This window comes from Malaclemys terrapin, chromosome 1, assembly GCF_027887155.1.
Source record: "Malaclemys terrapin pileata isolate rMalTer1 chromosome 1, rMalTer1.hap1, whole genome shotgun sequence".
NCBI classification, from domain to species: domain Eukaryota; kingdom Metazoa; phylum Chordata; order Testudines; family Emydidae; genus Malaclemys; species Malaclemys terrapin.
Window position 1 is genome coordinate 109473789 of NC_071505.1, and position 19191 is coordinate 109492979.

The 19191-nt window shown below is 48.1% G+C and overlaps 1 protein-coding gene across 1 annotated transcript in view; it reads left to right on the forward strand.

The window, feature by feature from the left end:
- B4GALNT3 (beta-1,4-N-acetyl-galactosaminyltransferase 3) overlaps nt 1-19191 on the forward strand; it is a 124919-nt gene that overhangs the window by 101918 nt on the left and 3810 nt on the right. Inside the window, exons 4-19 of the mRNA XM_054035005.1 lie at nt 198-293; nt 696-786; nt 1827-1927; nt 2291-2358; nt 4640-4718; nt 5162-5228; nt 6662-6805; nt 7190-7299; nt 7896-7996; nt 9963-10042; nt 11059-12085; nt 12933-13231; nt 13724-13877; nt 16449-16521; nt 17679-17832; nt 18921-19047. Coding sequence (XP_053890980.1) covers nt 198-293; nt 696-786; nt 1827-1927; nt 2291-2358; nt 4640-4718; nt 5162-5228; nt 6662-6805; nt 7190-7299; nt 7896-7996; nt 9963-10042; nt 11059-12085; nt 12933-13231; nt 13724-13877; nt 16449-16521; nt 17679-17832; nt 18921-19047 — 2771 coding nt within the window. The remainder of the gene's footprint in view (nt 1-197; nt 294-695; nt 787-1826; nt 1928-2290; nt 2359-4639; nt 4719-5161; nt 5229-6661; nt 6806-7189; nt 7300-7895; nt 7997-9962; nt 10043-11058; nt 12086-12932; nt 13232-13723; nt 13878-16448; nt 16522-17678; nt 17833-18920; nt 19048-19191) is intronic.

A 19191-nucleotide genomic window follows, 5' to 3' on the forward strand; every position in this document is an offset into this window, starting at 1 on the left:
GGAGGAGCTGAACCCATCACCCCTTAAGTGGCCAGCTGCCTTTAGACAGACTCCCAGAGTAATGTCAAGTGTCACCCACCCTCTCCCATGATAGGTACAGGGTCCTCAAATGACATGCTCTGCTGCAGAGTTATGGGGAGCCAGGAGGGATGCAGCCATTAATGGGAATCTCTCCTTGTGCTTCTATGTTCCTGCAGTTCCAGGGTCAAGTCAATCTCCATGTGTTTGAGGACTGGTGTGGCAGCTCCATCGATCAGTTCAGAAGAAACCTCCACTTCCCACTGTACCCCCATGTGAGTGTACGCCGATTCCCTATCTCCTTCCCTGCACAACTCAGCATCTTTACTCCAGACTGCCACTCCTTTCCTCTTCTTTCCCTTAACTGTACCCTCACTGCCCCTCCTCCTTCCCTTTTCTCTCCCTTTCGCAGCCTACCTTTCACTCTTCCTCCCCTTCCCATCTTCCTGACATCGCTCCCGGGCCCTTCATTCCCTTTTGCTCCTCCCTTGCCCATACTGCACCCTCTCCTGCTGTTCCCATCCACTCCAGTTCCACCTGCCCCTCCCTCCATCCTCTTCCCTTCATCGGCCCCTCCTCACCTTCTCTCCTTTTGTCAGTCCTCTCCCCTCCAATACTGATACCTCCCAATCCCATCCCATTTCATTACTTCTGTTCTTTCTTTCTTCCACCTTTAGACACGAACCACATTGAAGAAACTGGCAGCGTCACCAAAATGGACAAACTATGGGCTCCGTCTCTTCGGTTATCTGCATCCTTTCACTGATGGTGAGGAGGTGCCATGGCAGATCAGGGTTGTCATGCTGCCCCAGCCCTCCCTTCCCCTGCTTGAGACCAAACAGAAACGCTCTGATGCAGGCAATCCTAGCTTGATGGCTCTCCGGCCAGGAGTCAGGGATACTGTCCGGCTCTGACTCCAACAGAGTCTGGTTGGCATGGATAATCTGTGCATGCTCTTCACTGGGGGGTGGGCTGGGAGAACACAGAAGAAAAAAGATATGTAATTTCTGAGCAAGCAAACCAGATACTCCTGCATACATAACATCTATTCACATCCACAAACGCAAGCTCAGGCACGCTCTCCATGAGCACATAGCTGTCCACACATGCATGTGCACACAACCTACCAGCATTGCACACACATGTATGCATGCCCACATTCTCCTGCATGTGCAGACACACACACACACACACACACACACACACACACTGTCTCTATCTGCATCCACACAACCCATGCCCCTTCCACTCACCCCATCCCTATCCACCCATCCACATGCTTCTGTCTATGCACAGCCTCCTTGCAAGCACCCACCCCCACCCATGTGCACCTGCACACACCACCCTTGAACCCCTATGAACTCCTCCACCCATACATCCTTGTCAGCACTCCAAAGCCGCATGCACACCTAAGCCCACACATCTGTGCCTGCCTCTATGCTTCCTTGGGCACACTCCCAGACACACTCAGTAAGCAAAGGAGGAGCTGAGGAGAATCTGTGTGGACTTCTCAGCTTCCCTCTCCGTTAGATTTCAGCCAAACTGCACAGCACGGGGAATTAACCAGTTGCACTAACTAGAGTGCAAGAAGACAAGCTGCATTTTGTTGCAACGGGAAGATGAGATTTAAAAGCATCGGCAGTGTTTTACAATTCTGAAAGAGAGAGGGGAAGGGGTAGCTGGGCACAGGAAAGTGCTGTGTCAGAGGGGATCAGGCTACCCCTCTCTAGGAGTGGAAGCTCTTTTTCTGTCTGTGTATAGATCCTGTTAATGGAGAGCACCACTTAATCCCAGAAATCTCTTGGCAGGGGACTTTGAGTTTGCTATTGCTGCAGATGACAATGCTGAGTTCTGGTTGAGTCCAGATGAAAAGACCTCTGGTCTCCAGCTGCTGGCCAGTGTAGGCAAGGTACAGTGCATGCTGCATGGCTGTTTTAGTCAAGGTTCTAATATGTCTGGGCAGGGACGGTTTACATTGTATTTCAGGAGGAAGAAAGGGTGGCTGGAATAGCCAAGCTATCCTCCTGATCAAACTGTGAAAGGCCCCCGCAAATGGAGGATTTACACCACATGGCATATCTGGGGCAACTTGGCTTATTCCTGAGCTGCTGGAGTCCTGGGCTGTAATCAACAGACCTGGCTCTGTTTCCAGCTACTGGAGCTCATGGTCAGATTTCCCAGGAGGATGGGCGCAATCCCCACACCTGGACAGTAACCAGGGAACCTGGGTGAAGAAGTGCATTGTAACCTGGGAATTTTCTGTCTTTCTCAGACTGGCAAGGAGTGGACAGCACCAGGGGAATTTGGGAAATTCCGGAGCCAGCAATCAAAACCTGTGAGGTAAGTGATTGGGAAGGGTTGCTGCAATTCCCCCAGTGCTCAGAGCACTATCTACACATGTTGGATTTAGTCCCAAACTTACCCACTTCCTGCGGTTTGGCTTTATTGGTGTCTCTAATTACAAAGATTTTCATTTACCATTTTCAGTTTTTCATTTACCGGTTTTGGTTTTCATTTACTGTTTTCTGTTTGTCATTCCCCCCCCCCCTCGCCCCCTGTTCTGATTGGTCAGCTTAATCACATGGGGGGGGGGGGTTCAAAACTGAAAATTTTATTTTCAAAATGGGCCTTTTTTCTTTCTGTAATTCCCTACTACCATAGGGCTGGGATCCAGTGGTTTGATTCATTCTTATCTGTAAGGGCTTGTCTTCACTAGCAATTGAATTGAAGTTATTGCTTGACTGCTCCCTTTAACTTGTTTCCTATCCAGACACAACCCCCCAGTCATGTGTTGCTGGTGACATTACTCAGGGTAGGTGACATGGTTGGGGTATAAGGCAGACTTTGAATGAGCCTCCTTCCCTCCCTTTCTCTAGTGTGAATTCAGGTTAGTGCCATGACACAGTAGCCGATGGCTGCTGGTCCTCCCAGGCCTTTCGACAATCCCCCAGGTTCCACATTCAGTGGCCTATCTTGCCATCTATTTATTCTCTGTTCTCTGGCTAGAAGTCATTGACCATTGTATATAAGACTGCTCAGTGTCCTCGTTCCTAGTCACGTGTGACTTCCAGCGCAAGCAACTTCAATCATCTCTGGTATAGAGCTTCTACAATGCCCACTGAGTGCATTGTCTGAGGCCTGGTCTACACTGGGGCGGGAGCTAAGTTGATCTAAGTTACGCAACTTCAGCTACGAAAATAGCGTAGCTGACGTCGACGTACTTAGAGCTACTTACCACGGTGTCTTCACCACGGTAGGTTGACTGCTAACGCTCCCCCAAAGACTCCACCTATGCTTCTCGCTCCGGTGGCGTACCAGAGTCAACGGGAGAGCACTTGGCAGTCGATTTATCGCATTTTCACTAGACGCGATAAATCGACCCCCACTGGATCGATCGCTCTGGAGGTAAGTGTAGACATGCCCTGAGTGTGCCACTAGCTGTCCAGAGGCATTCGTGGAATTTTGATGCAAGACTCCCTGCTTTGGAAGCAAGAATTGAAATGCAAAGCTCTACACTGGCTGAGATGGGTATCCACCACACTGGGCCACAGTGCTGAGAGACCAAGGGGCTTATGATGGCCTACCAAAAGGCCGAGGCCAATAATTCCAGGTCTGGTAAACCCTGATGTGCCCCAAGATCTCTTCGCTGTGGGCATCCATGACACCGGCAGATGACAAATTGCATAGAATCCACCATGCGAGAAAACAGTGTTGTCAGTTCTTGCAATGTTATTGCAAGTTCTTTGGTATTTGATATTTTACTGATAACCTCAGCTTCTGGAGTTAAGTGACCACATGAGACTCCTAACTTTCCTTAATAAAAAAGTAAGTTTCTAGCCTTGATGACTGTGGAGAAAAGCTTGAAAATGTGATTTGAGTGAATCCATGTATCCTAAGGGCTCAGAAACCAGAAGGGAAATAAAGAGAGTATATATTTTTAATGTCATGATTTTTTAATGTTTTAGGGTGGCAAAATTGGGAAAGAGACCTAAAAGTGGGGAAACTGCTAGATTATAAAACTGCTTGAATCCCTATCAGATGCATCCAGAGTACATTAAAATGGTGATAGTGTTCCCCCTGGTGGTTGCCTACCAGAATTCCGTGGGGAACTGTGATGTTGAGGAGAGAAGAAGAAACAAACACAAAGTAAAATAAAAGAATCCAACAATCTCCTCTAGGGAAAAAAAAAAAGAGAGATTGTATTCAACATTGCCCAGAGTGTTCCACCTAGCAACTGGCCAGGTTTCCTAAAGGCCAAGAAACCCAACAGGGGGACTAAAATTCCGGTATTCAGAATCATTAGCTGGAAGTAGAGGCTAACCTTGCAGCCTTTGAGGGCATAGAGAGGACTGGCTGGGAGCACTGGTTGAGTATGGCCTTCCAGGGAAGAGTGCCACATGCAGAATCATTAGCACGCCCTGCCTGCAGCATCTGGGCTTCCTCTGGAGGTCTCACATCCCACAACCGACCAGGCCCAACCTTGCTTAGTTTGAGAGCAGGGTAGGTTGCAAGCCAAGGTGTGTGTGGTATGGTTGCTCCATGGTCCCTGTGTGAGAGCAATGAAGCAAGCAAATGCCACTGAATGTTTCCAATGGTAGACCTGAGTTTCTCTCTTTCACAGATTGTCCGCTTCAGGCAGGTACTACTTTGAAGTGCTTCACAAACAGGATGACAGAGGAACAGACCATGTGGAAGTGGCAGTAAGTGTGCCTGTGCAGCCAGGTTCCACATGTGCACTGATGGAGTTTGAGAGTGAGATTAGGTGACAACTTCGCTCCCCTCCCAATTCCCTGCTTTGCCTGGGACGTCCCATCCTGAGCCTTTACATTGTTCAGTGAGGGACAGCCCTATTTCCATCCTGGCCCCTTATCTCATTCTGCCTGGGACAGCCCCACTTAGTCCCTGACCTCTTCCGTCTTTCCCCCACTCTCCATCCTTTCCCTTTCCTGCCATTAGACTGAGTCCTGGGGAATTTTAGACTTGCTCCCATTCCCTTCCCTTCCCTGGTAGATGTTCTGTACTGATTTGGGGAAGGCAGCTTCTCAGAGGTCCCATATGGTTATGGACAGATGTGCTCTCTTCCTTTCCTGCTGGATGAAATAATTCAATAAACACTTCATACTAATCTCTTTTTCTATTCCAGTGGAGACTGAGTGACCCAGAAACTAAGTTCACAGTCATAGATTCCCAGTTCCTCTCCCTTTTCGCTAGTAAGTGTCTCCTCCACAGGCCTGATGCCTCACAGATTTGTCTATGTATCTCATTGTTCATGCCAAAGCATCACAGATGCTTCACAGCTGATTGCAGCCTATCCAGGCACATGGAAATAATGTGCAGTGTATGCAACATGTTACACGGAGCAGCTGGAGGTTTAACAGGGTCTGGGTCAGAAGATGTGCTCTGGACAAGTTTTGGGGCACATTATTAAGCATGGGGAAATTGGGAGGTTCATGGAGTTGGGATCTCAATGTTGTGTAGAGAGATTTGGAGTCCATTACAAGGGGGAAGAGATGGGATCTGAAGAGCGTGAGGGAGTCTGCAAGGAACAGAGAAACTGTTCCAGATGGTGTTGGTAATACAGGAGAAAGATCTACTGCCTGTTGTGCAGGAACCCGGGGGAGCAGAATGGAGCCTGGAATATGAGAGCCAAGGGAATGTGCTGGCAGATGGACAGGAATGAGGAGATGAGGGGGGTGGATCTGTGAAGGATTTTTTAAAGCTAGAGGGAAGTTCTCGAGCTGAATACTGAATGAAAGGGAAGCCACCGAAGATATCTGAGGATGCAACTACAGCTTTGACCCCCTCAAATCCATTCAAAATGCTGCTGCTGAGATCTTCCTGGCTTGTTCCTCTGACCCTGTCACCCTCTCCCTTTAAGTCCCTCCACTGGCTCTCCTTTCTCCATTACATCAAATACAAGTTTTTTGTCTTTACATTTATGGCCCTTCACAGTTTAGCCTGGCCCTACCTAGTGTCTCTAGTATCAACCCCACCTTCATTCTGCCAGTGTTCCCAGCCTTTACATCACTGTCAGCTTCACTCTCAAACACGCCTGGTCTTTCTCCCAGGCCACGCTTTATGCATAGGGGAGACTCCCTGATATAATCCGTACAACCACTACCTTTTCTTTCTTCAAATCCCTCTTTGAAAACCACCTCTGCTGTGATGTCTTCAGAACCTGCCAGGTGACCATAACTAGGCAGATGATGAGTTGTGACAGACCCCTCCCTTTCCTTGCTCCCTGCTTCTTACTAATTCCCCCATTCCCCTTCACCCTGCCACTGCCCCCTTTTCAAATAACAAATCAGGAAATTATCAGAGTGGTGTCAATTGTCACTATATTCATTGCTTGAGTGTGATCTCCCCATCCCCACCCTTCATCTGTTCTGGTGTCTTCTAGATGTTGAGCTTTCTAGGGAAGTGTCTGTACAGTCCTTGGCACAATGAGGACCTGACCCTGTCTGGGGTCTTTTGGACATTGCCATAATATAAATAATGATTTAACCATTTCTGGGGATGAGATGCCAAATTTTAGAAGGTCTAAAGTTTGGAGAGTGAGCCCACAAAGAGTGGAACAATACTAGCATGGATGAAATGATGGATTGTTCCTTCCTCCCTCTCTCATTCTGTCTCTGGTTTCTAGATGAGACTTTCTTCAAGATGGATGAGGTTGGTCATATCCCACAGACATTGGCCACCCATGCAAGCCCACCTATAGCCAATCTGGGCAACATGGTACACCCAGCTGACATGCTGAAGCCCGACCCTCGAGACACTATTTATAAAGGTAGGGCACCATCAGACAGACAGTTGCAGCTTATCACATCACATGAACTGGGGCAACTGAGTAAAGTGGTTTTTCATAAGCTGTTTCCCCCAAACTGGGATAAGGAAATAGCTGCTCCACACTCTGGCCTGTCATTTCAGGACACCCAAGAGAGCTGTAGCATATGAAGGATAAATTATAAACGTAAGAGGTTAGTGTAGTGGGATGACCCCAGTGGGATCGCGTGTTTAACGCAGCTGACATCACTGTGGTGACAAATTGGTACATGTTAATAGGGAATGGCCACGGTGATAGCTGTCCTGTTGTGTCTGTTTAGGGTAGATTTGGTTTGATGCATTGCCCATGTAACTGTTCTTTTTTTGTGTGTGTGTCTCTACCTCTCAGTACCTTTGATTAGTAAGTCACGTCTGCGCAGGACCCTACCAGACTGCCCTTACAAGCCCAGTTACCTAGTGAATGGATTCCCACTGCAGCGCTATCAGGGACTCCAGTTCGTAAGTCTCATTCCTTAAACAGAGATGTTTGCCCTGCTCATCACTGCGGTGGGAAAAAGCGTACGTCCTGTAGAAAAATGGAACGTAGCTGGGACCAATGCCTGCTTGCGGGGAGGGTGTTCTTTTCATAATGTGTGGAGCAGCCCAAGAGCTGATTCCTGCTGAGGTTTGGGTGTTGCTTCCGTTGTCTGTAGAACAATCCAACGTCAGCTTCCCTATTTCCTTATTCAACGGGAGCTGTTACTCAGCTGGATACACACAGCAAGATGCAAATGGGGGGTTTGAAGAACATATCCCCCAATATCAGTTCTGAAGCTGTACAATAAACAGAACTAGGCTCAAACCCAAAGTCCAGACAGTGCCAAACACTGCAAAACTCTGGATGAATTTCTGAACTGTGCAGCTCACCCCTGTCTTCATACATGGCCCAAATCAAAACTCTAGATCCAAACATCCCTAGGACAGATTGGATTTCTGTAATGGGCCAACCCCAGATCTGCATGCTCTGACAGCTCACATCTGGATTTGAACACTGATGCTCATGCCCATCTATACAATATTTTTTTGTGCATGAATTTTTTTTCCCTCTTTCCCAGGTTCATTTGTCCTTTGTTTACCCAAATGATTACAGCCGCTTGAGCCACATGGAGACAGACAACAAATGTTTCTACCAGGAGAGCCACTATTACTTGGAGAGGTAAAACAATCCTCCCGAATCACAGTCCAGGACTGGTTGGTGAGGCAACTGCCTTGGCATGTAGCTGAGGCTCTAGGACAGGGGTAGGCAACCTATGGCACACGTGAGCTGATTTTCAGTGACACTCAGACTGCCCGGGTCCTGGCCACTAGTCCAGAGGGCTCTGCATTTTAATTTAATTTTAAATGAAACTTCTTAAACATTTTAAAAACCTTATTTATTTTACATACAACAATAGTTTAGTTATATATTATAGACTTATAGAAAGAGACCTTATAAAAACATTAAAATATATTACTGGCACACAAAACCTTAAATTAGAGTGAATAAATGAAGACTCGGCACATCACTTCTGAAAGGTTGCCAACCCCTGCTCTAGGATTTAACCACTGGAGGGGGAGCAGAGAAGCACGAGGGTTTGGACTGGGATAGAACTTTACGTGCAATTTTGTAGAATTCTCTTATTAAACACCCAGAGTCTCCACTGAAGTTAATGGGAATTGAGCATGGGAGCTTGGAGCTTAAATCCTGCAGATAGCCAATGTACTTTTATAAAATGAAAATGTTTTTAACTCCTAAAAGAAAACTGCCCCCCCCCAGAGGGTAATGTAATGAATGGAAATCAACATGGGTTTATGGAAAATACATCCTGTCAAACTAACTGATACCTCATTTTGATGAGATTGCAAATTTGATTGATAAAGGTAATAGTATTGACATACAGACTTTCTGTAAGAGAAAAGACATGAGAATGATTAAAGGATTAGAAAACATGCCTTTCATACTGATAGACTCAAAGAGCTCAATCTATTTTACCTTCTCTTTGTTAAGCTAAGGGATGACTTAATTACAGTATGTTAAGTGTGTACATGGGGAATAAATATTTAATGATGGGCTCTTCAGTCTAGCAGAGAACGGTATAACACAATCACAATGGCTGGAAGTTGAAGCTAGGAAATAAGGCTTACATTGTTATACAGTGAGAATAATTAACCATTGGAACAATTTAGCAAGTGTCATGGTGGATTCTCCATCACTCAAGATTTTTAAATCAAGATTCGATGTTTTTCTAAAAGATCAGCTCTAGGAATCCTTTTGGGGAAGTTCTATGGCCTGTGCTAAACAGGAGGTCAGTCTTCGGTGGTTCTCAACCCGCAAGGCCGCTTGCGGCCCAATCAGCACACAGCTGTGGCCCATGAGATATCCTCAAGGCCATACAGGTAACATATATACACCTCTACCCCAATATAACGCAACCCGATATAACACGAATTTGGATATAACGCAATAAAGCAGCGCTCCGGGGGGCGGGGCTGCGCACTCCGGTGGATCAAAGCCAGTTCGATATAACGCAGTTTCACCTATAACGCAGTAAGATTTTTTGGCTCCCGGGGGCAGTGTTATATCGAGGTAGAGATGTATTGTGTGGATGCAATCCACATAAAACACAGACAGCTGCATATGTGGCCCACAATGGTAAATAAGTTGAGAACCACTGTACTAGATGATCACAATGGTCCCTTTGGACCTTGCAAATGGAATCTATGAAGGCTTCTCTTCCCCCTACAGGGTTTATCTTTGAGGTGCAGAGAGGTAACCACCCAGCACTTGCTGCTCCATATGAATGAGAGCTCTTCCCATTCATATGGGGCAGCATGAGAGAAGGAAGGAAGGTGTTTGAGGGGACATTGAAATGATGGACAATAAAGGAGGGGTTGATGACTCAAAACTGTTAGAGATGAGTATAAGCATGAAGACAAGTTGTTTGTGTTTGATGCAGAGGAAAAGAGGGGATCAGGGGATTCCAAGAATGGGGTCGGGAAAGTCAGAGTGATGAGACTTGGTCTTTGCAGCCGTATTTTGGATTTAAGGGATGGTAAGATGGCATTTATCATGGTGTGATACAGCAGAGAAACACTCCTCTGTAACATACAGCTGTGCTTACATTGCCTCCTTACTCCTGAAGGTTTGGATTCTATAAGTATATGAAAATCGACCATCCAGAGAGGAGAAATCTGGAGTCTGGGGAGAAAACCAAGCAGCCAGGTAGAGACCCTAATGTGAGAGACAGGAGGATTCTCCCGTCTGTCAAAAAAAATTTTTTTTCTGTCTCCCTTTCCCTGGAATGGATGGAAGATGCAGCTGACTTCACGTGCAATGAAAAGCATGGCCCTCGTATGCCAGAGAGCCGTGGCCAGGAGGAGGGGGCAGGGCCACCAGACCCGCTAAGTTTTGTGAAGCTGCACGTGACACATCATGCAAATTATTTAATTATATGACTTGCCTATTTACTAATAATTTTGCATAAAGCCTTAAACTTCATCTTAAAAAAAATGTGGATTTATTGCTGGTTAAAGGTATCATTGAGAGCTCAGGCTGGGGCAGCCTCCCCATGCCCTTTTCAGACCCTGCCCTATTCTCTCCCCCATCTGCTCCCTAAACCTCAGTCCCCTCCCTCACCTTAGAACCCACCCAGTTTCAACATTCAATCCCCTCCACAATCTCAGTGCCCTTCATTCACTGTTCCCCTTGATCCCTGCTGTCACCCTGCCTCTTCCTCAGGGCAGGCTCCATGCTGGATGGGCACCTGTCAGGCACCACAGTGGGCTCTAATGGCCTCAGTAGGAACTGCGTTTCCTGCTCAAAATTTCATACATAAGATTCCACTTGAGCTGCAGGCTGGCATGAGAGAAGTGCCGAATGTGCACATTTGGCCATCCTGGCCCACATGTGAAAGAGGGCCATAGCTGGGTGGGAGGGGCAAGTTTACATATGCCAGAGACCCATGGCCATTGGTGAGACTGGCCCACACATGCCAAGGAGACTAGTACAAGAATTAGCGCCACTTCCCCTCCCCAGAGCACCCCCAGGGCATTGGAAGAGGGAATATTCACGATCCACACTACAACAGTGAATGAGAACAAGAAAGGCAGCTCCCTCAGTGGTGGATGCATAAAGGGGGATGAGCAGATGGGTTAATTCCCTTCTTCTTCTGGGTGTGGGTCAAGACGGTGGGGACAGTGGAGCGGGTATGAGAGATGTAACTAGGATCGACGTTGCAGGCTCTGAGGATGGGAATCCTGATGAGTTTCAGTACACAGACCAGGATGCAGAAAGCACCAATCCCCCAAGGAATCCCAGCAAGTGGGGAGCAGAGCCGGTGGGAGTCGAGGCACGCCCCACCATGATAGCAGGCTATGATGACATTTACAATGACTATTCCCTCCCGGGGCGTCGGAAGCTCCTCTCACTCTTAGATGGTAAGGTGGGAGAGGTGCTGCAGAAGAAAGGGGAAAAAAGGCTCCTCATCAAGCCAGCTCACAAGACTTCAGCCAACCAGAGCATCAATCAAACTGGTCTAGAAAGAAACCTGCCAGTGAGGAGGCCCCATCTAAAAATCAAGGTCAAGGACAGTTCCAGAAACCCTCCTCGTCATGTTAGGGGCATCCATAGGAAGTCACTGCCCAAACGGGGAGTGGGAGGCCAGGACCCTCCTTCTAGCACAAGACCTCACAAGCCCTGGGAACATATACCCAGCAATTCCAGGAACTCCATTGACAGGATTCCAAGGGAAGTGGGGCCTCTTCAGACAGACCTCAATGCAACCAGCACCAAGGACCAGCCAGCAGGCAACATGCAAGCAAGGACCCAAAGTCCAGTCTCTGGCAAAATAAATAGTAGAGCTGTGAGTGCTGCCAGCCTCAGCAAGCAGACCCTTTACCAGGCACAGTGGCTAAACCAGGTGGAGTCGTACATTGCCGAGCAGAAGGCAGCTGACGGCATTGAGGTAGATGTGGAAAGGGGGCAGGTGGAATCTCAACCTGAGCCTGCTGAGCCGGCAGTGGAAGAGGAGGAGGAAGAGGTGGAAGGGGAAGCAGAGTGGGAGAAGGAGGGATTTGAGTACATGCCATTTGACCAGGTAGTGAACTGGGACCAGACCTTCAGCGCAAGCAACTTGGACTTCCACACGCTGCGGACAGACTGGATCGACCTGAAGTGCAACACATCGGGGAACCTGCTGTTGAAAGAGAGGGAGGCCCTGGAGGTCACACGCGTCTTCCTGAAGAAACTCAACCAGAGAAACAAAGGGTAAGGCAAACTGTCTTTCGCAGCCCATAGTCCTCTCCTATGGTCTCCATACCACGCTGCATAGGAACAACAGGACAGTGTAAGGAACCAGTAGAAGTTAGGGAGCAAACTCCAAAGGTGGAAAATACAGCCCTAGGAAAGGAACTGTGAAGGTGGAAGGGGCACTAAACACGTGAGTGGAATGAGAATGGGAGAAAACACCTTCACTGTAGCTCACTAAGAGGTCAGTAACCCAGGTCAGTAGTGGCTGAAAGGTCTTTGACAGCTGGGTGGTGGCTGGTGGGAAATGAGTGGAGGTTTCAGTCCAGTTCCCAGTAAGCACGTTCCCAGAATGTGTAAATCAGTATCATCATTAGCCCCTCTGTTGGCTGTCTCCTCAGAACTGCCAAGCATTGAATGGACATAGGAAATGAGCTAACTTCTCCCTGCCAGTTGAGGGTTCAGATACACTGAAAGGGTATAAGGAGGCTACTGTCACCCATGCTGTGCCTAAGAAGCCTGTAGTCTCCAGGGCTGTGCATACAGCACCTCTCACTAGCACCAACATAACTTAAATTCACTTTTAAACAGTTATTTTTGGCATGATCTTTGTTTCCTTTCCTTCATCCGCTATTTTATCTTTGTTGGGATTCCAGCTCTAATCCCAAGTGAATAGTCCTGAGGCCAGGTGATAATCAAAAATCTAAACCCTCTGACATGGGTTCTGGGGTGGTGCAGTAAAGCTGTGGACTGGGAGTGAAAGGGTTAATCACATTCCTGGATGAGGGACTCGCTGAGATGAACTGGGGAGGAGTGGCTACCGGGCGCTGGTGTGGGGAACATATATAACCCTGTTGCGTCCCTGCAGGAGATTCCACCTGCAGCGCGTAGTGAATGTGGAGAAGCGCCAAGACCGCCTGCGCGGGAGCCGCTACCTGCTGGAGCTGGAGCTGCTGGAGAGGGGAGGGCAGCTCGTGCGCTTTTCAGAGTATGTCTTTGCGCGGGGCTGGCAGGGCATCAGCGGCGACGAGCAGGAGGAGATGAACATGAAGAACCTGGCGTGGGGCCGCCGGCGCCAACTGATGGGAGTTGCAAAGGAGCCAGACCTGTGCTGGCCACTGGGCTTCTCCTGGAACCATCGTGCTGTTGTCCACTTCATAGTGCCAGGTAAGGGCCTTGTAATGGGGCAGGAGATCCAGGCACTTCCAAAATAAAATATGAGTGGGGAGGTTGTGGGGCCTGGTCCTGAGCCAGCCTCTGAGTGAGAAGCTGCTAGGGATTGGTTCTGAGACAGCTCTGAACACCATGTCTGTGCCAGTCTCCACCACCTTGCTCATGTCACTCTCAACTTTCTTTTCCCTGCAAATGAAACTGCATCACAAATATAACTGACCCAACCCCCCGAGTGGTTTGAACTCTCTGAAATCTGACTCCCAAAATACACTAGGAATGGGTTCGCCCTGCAGTGTTAAAATCTGGATCCAGATGGCCCCAAAGCTTAGTTTGGGCCTGTCTGTAGATTGCTCCCAGACACCCCTGTCTGTCTCAGTTGGATCTGGCAGGAGGCTGAAAATCTTGGCTGTCTGCAATCATTTCAAGGCATGAAATCAATTTTGCTTTGATTTTGTTCCTTCCCTACCCTGTCCCCACCATGATTAGTGAAAAACCAGGCACGCTGGGTACTGCAGTTCATTTCTGACATGGAGGAATTGTCTAGAGTCACCAAGGACCCATACTTCAATGTCATCATCACAGACTACAGCAGTGATGACATGGATGTAGAGAAGGCTCTGAAAAGGTCCAGCTTACGCAGGTGAGAATACCACCTATTCACATGAACTACACACAGGCACACCCCTATAAACACGGCACACACATTAATCTCTGCATACAGGCCATCTTCATCCATCTGCATATAGAAAGCCAAATACATGCACCCTACAGACACAAGCCACACACACACACTGTTGCACCTGTATACCATGTACAGTGTCACCTTCTGACTTCACGCATATGCCTATTGCACAGTCCATCCATCCAGGTGCATCTCCCTTTTTGTACCTCCTGTTCAGGTTTGTAGTAAAAGGTCAAAGGCAAGTCTCCTAGTGATGGAGAAAGGGGAAAGACCAAGAAGGTGACAAATCAGTGACAAATGGGACAGAGAGAAGGGGGGAGAATTTAGAAAGCTGCATGTTCAGCCAACTTGTGTGTCTCACTTTAGCAATTATCTAAAGTGGTCATCTGCAGCACAGTACCATCAGGACCTTCTGTGTTGCAGATGACCCTGGTGTTCCCCTGGTGTTATCTGCATAGGTCACTCCAATCCTTGACTCTGGGAGCCAGCCTTACCCTGCTCTGCTGTGAGAACCTCCACTCCTGGGCTGTTCATGCATAGCCTCTGGCATGTAAGCTGCTCCTTGAATTGTGCAATCGAATGACACTAGCCAATATCTCTGGTCCCAGACACAACCCTAGGAACTTCCATCTTGCAGTGTCCAGTTATGCCCGCTGGATGCTGCAAGCTTATATGAGATCAATTTCTTGTTAAACTGATGAAATGCACCAGGCTTGTTATCCCAAGGGGAATCTCTGACACGCTTCAAACCAAACAAATTTATTAGCTACAAAGATAGATTTTAAGTGATTATAAATCCAAGCATAATAAGTCAGATTTGGTCAAATGAAAGAAAAGCTAAATGCATTCTAAGCTGAACTGAACACTTTCAGTGCCCTTACAAACTTAGATGCTTCTCACCACAGGCTGGCTGGTTGCCCTTCAGCCAGGCTCTCCCCTTTGATCAGCGCTTCAGTTGCTTGGTGGTGATGTCTGTAGATGGAGGTGGAAGAGAGAGGAAGAGCATGGCAAACATTTCTCCCTTTTATCGTGTACTTTCTTCCCTCTCGGCTTTACCCCCCCCCAGAGTCAGGTGACCATTACCTCATTGTGGTCCCTACTGACCAAAGGAAGTGGGGGTGACTCACTCGAGAGTCCAAAAGATCCTTTGTTGCTGCCTAGGCCAGTGTCCTTTGTTCCTGTGAGGTTGGGCTGGGTTTGTACTATACATGCCCTGATGAGGTGTGAACTGCCCCTCTGCTCTTGGAGAGTTTTGTCTGGGCCTGTTTTAAGCCATGAAGACACATTTTCAGCCTCATAACTATATACATGAAATTACAACCTATAACATTACTATAACAACAATTATTATAACATCACTATAACAACAATACTCAGTGCATCATGAGTCTTCCAGAGACACCCAACATGACAAACTTTGCATTGGATACCACATAGTCATTTTATAAGGATGAACATGGGAGTGTAGGGTGTTCCCACGAGGTACAGAGTGTCACACCTTCCCTCTGTGTTCTAGAGCAGCCTTTCTCAAACTGGGGGTTCCGACGCAAAAGGGGGTAAAAGGCTATTGTAGAGTGGTCGTGAGAGCAGCGGCTGCTGGCCAGGCACCCAATTCTGAAGGCAGTGTCACTGCCAGCAGCAGCACAGAAGTAAGGATGGCAATGCCATACCATGCCACCATTCTGCACTGCTGCTGGTGGCAGCTCCACCTTCAGAGCTGGGCAGCCAGAGGGCTGTACCCCTGTTTCCTCTCCAACTTCTCCTGGCAGTGTCCTCTATTTGAGAACTTGCAATATGGTAACCCTGGAGGGGGTGAGGGGGAGTCATCACAGCCTGAAATATTTTCAAAGATGGGCCTAGCAAAAAAAGTTTGAGAACCCCTGTTCTAGAGCACATCCCATTAGCAGTCTAGTCCACGCCTCTGGAATGCCAAATGGTGCTGAACAGGCTACTGACGACTGCCCTCACAAGAGACCCTATCCTGTAAATAAAAAGAAATAAGGCACCATATAGCCTCATTACACAAGACTGGGATGCGAACTAACAAAGCGTTTGATTAAAGTTACAAATGTGTTTTTCTCTTCTTAGTAACCATGTCATGGAGCTGCCCTTTGGTTGCTTTGGAACCAGCTAGGAGCAGTTCCACAGAATGAGATCTCAGATATGTGCCAAATCATACAACTAATAGTGCTTTGTGCTGACAAAGCACTTGTGTGTGGGTCTCAAAGCACTTCTGAGACATCTGTTCTGGAATGCAAGTCTCAGTTAAGCACACATCTCAGTTGTCCAGGCCCTGATTATATCAGGCACCTGTTGGGCCCTGGAAGGTGTTCATTGTGCTGCATAGGGATTGAAGGTAAGGGTGAATGTGTAATACAATAACATCCACACGTAAAATTGAACGTTCCCAAGAGTTGTAAGTGAGCAGTGAACCAAGGACCTTTCTCCTTCTCTCCCACTATCCTTCACTAGAAGGAGTTGTTGTGAGGCTAAGGAACTTACCCCAATTCCTGTCTGTCTTGCCAACAGTTACCAGTACTTGAAGCTGACGGGGAATTTTGAGCGCTCTGCAGGGCTGCAGGCTGGGATAGACCTAGTGAAGGTGAGTGGCTGGCTGCTGTGGAGCCTGATCTGCAGAAAGATTTGTAGTCTCTATACAGCATAGACACTGTGTACTCAGGCACCACCTGTCATACTGAAACCAGCATGGCCAGGGTCAGTGCAAGTGTCCTGCTCATGCTGCCTTGACAGTGTGCCTCAATCATGACCTGGAGGGGCCACATTGAGGAGATCAGTTTCTGTGGCCCATTCAGTTCTTAACCTCCCTGTGACTACACTAATTGTAGTGACTTCCTTTTTGTGATGTGAACGCTGCCTGCAAGGAATTAGACTGTGGCAACAACATATTTCACACAAGTCACTGAACAGCCATTGTATGGCAACAACTTTACCAACCTGAATCTGGATTTGGATTTGTGACCTAGAGGTGAAAGGCTGTTTTAATTCATTCCCAACCCCCCACCACTTGGTCACCCTAGAGAGGCCTGTTTTAATCCAGTCTGTATTTTCCAAATGAGGAAGCACCATTCCCCAGGCAGACTCCCCAGTGAGGCTGAGTGAGATGGGGGAACAGATCACATCGAAGCATGTTTGATTTTGCTGCCGCAGTAGAGTCTTAAGATCTGAGAGGAGGCTTTTGGACCTTGCGTGAGCTGAGGGTGTGGTGTTTGTGGCATGGGAGCCATGGCCCCAAGTTAGGCAGGATCTCTGGGCCCAAGGTGGTGATGGTGGGGCAGAGACTAGGGGCTTGATTCTTATTTATACAAGGGCCCCTTTACACTGCTCTGCCAGTATAGAGGGGTCTTAAAGTGGGTGTACGTTATATGTCAGAGCAGTGTGAAGGGACCCTACTGTGAAAGAGGATGAGACCCTGTGGATCTTGGACAGCTATGGGGCAACAATTGCTGGCTGGTGGTTGGCTTTTGCCTACCTGGGTTGTGAGAGAGGTGGGCATTGTAGTCTTTGGGTATAACTAGGATCATTCAGCAGGACTGGGTTGGAAAATTGCCCTAGTTCAACAGTGTTTACAGTAGGTAAAAGCTGCATAGTCCAGATTGTCGAAAGTGAGTGTAGGATACTGTGGCTGATAGTATGTCAGCGCGATGGTGCCCGCACACCAACCATGGATAAACTATGGTGCCAGGTCAGTGGCAGTGGATGAAATCTCCCTATGACTGATATCTGTGTGATTGGTTCCAGGATCCACACAGCATCATCTTCCTGTGTGATCTCCACATCCACTTCCCGGCTGGGGTCATCGACTCGATTCGGAAGCACTGCGTAGAGGGCAAGATGGCCTTTGCACCCATGGTTATGAGGTTGCAGTGCGGCGCATCTCCACAATGGCCTGAGGGTAAGAGGCCAGGGCTTTATGGCTCAAACCTGGGAGGAAGGTGCTTGTAGTCTGAAATACCCTCAGGATATGTTCCTTCACTATTATCGGGGTCCTCCAAAATCTGGACCTTGTGGGTATTACCAGGGCCGCTAAGAGAGCGACTAGATGTAGGATTTGGTTTAACTGAACTGAAATCTCAATGCCAGGTGCCAAGGGGATTGTTACTGTGCATTGTAGCGGAGTGTTAAGCAAGCAGAGCCATATAAGGCATCTGAGTGGTGTATTGATGCAGGATGCGTGAAGATTATGCTGGACACCGTTTAGGGTCTTTTTATACACTTGGCTTCCTCAAGAAAATCCCTCCTCTCTCTCAGCTTCTCTCCCCTCACTCCAGCTCTTTCGTCTGCTCTCTTCTTTGCTTGCTGCTGTGGCCATAACTGTTCCCAGGCTCATCTCCACTGGGCCCACGACTGACCCAAAGAGGATTGATGCAAGGGCCACCAGAGCCACTGCCTTAGAGCGTCTCGCTTTGGTTTGAGCTCATTCCTCTGTTTTCAGTGGGCATAGATCATCCCTGCTGAGAAGAGCTGAGAGACAGCAGGTCAGGGAGCAGCACAGCTGTGCAGGTGCGCACAGTGCAGCACTGCTGTTAGGTACAGGTGGCCATCCAAGAAGGGAGTGTGGGACTTCCTGTGATTCAAAATCAGGGCAAAATTCCAGTTTCAGTATTAATACCCAGGGGACAGGGACAGACCCTTGATGTTGGGATAATACAGGTGAATTAGAAAGGATGTTGCTTTTACGTGAGAGGTGAGGGCATCTGTCAGAGCTTAAAAGGAGCATGTGTTCTCTAGCCACTTTCAGAACCGGTTCTTGGAGTGCCCTAAACGTTAACACCTTGTACCTTGGTGCTGGGTGTTAGATTTGTTGTGACTAGAGGTGCTGGGATTAGTTTGTGTGTCCCTCCCATTTCTTTGAATCAGTTATTGTCCCAGGGAAGTGTGATTGTTTGACTCTGTGGAATCACCAGGGCTGGGAATCTCCTGCTTCATTCAATAGTGGTTTAGGATGCAAGCATGGTTGATGACTTTTGGTTTTGTCTGCAGGCTACTGGGAGGTGAATGGATTTGGTCTCCTAGGCATATACAAGTCTGACCTGGATCAGATTGGAGGGATGAATACCCAAGAGTTCCGGGATCGCTGGGGAGGAGAGGACTGGGAACTCGTGGACAGGTGAGTGGAGATGTTCCACCAGCTCTGCCCATGCTGCGGTTCAGTAGAACAGTCCCCCTTGATTCTGAGGAGGCAGGGACAGAGAGAGAAGTGAGCTGGGATTCCTGCTGAAGTTGAGCAGTAAGAAATGAAGGTGACAAAGGT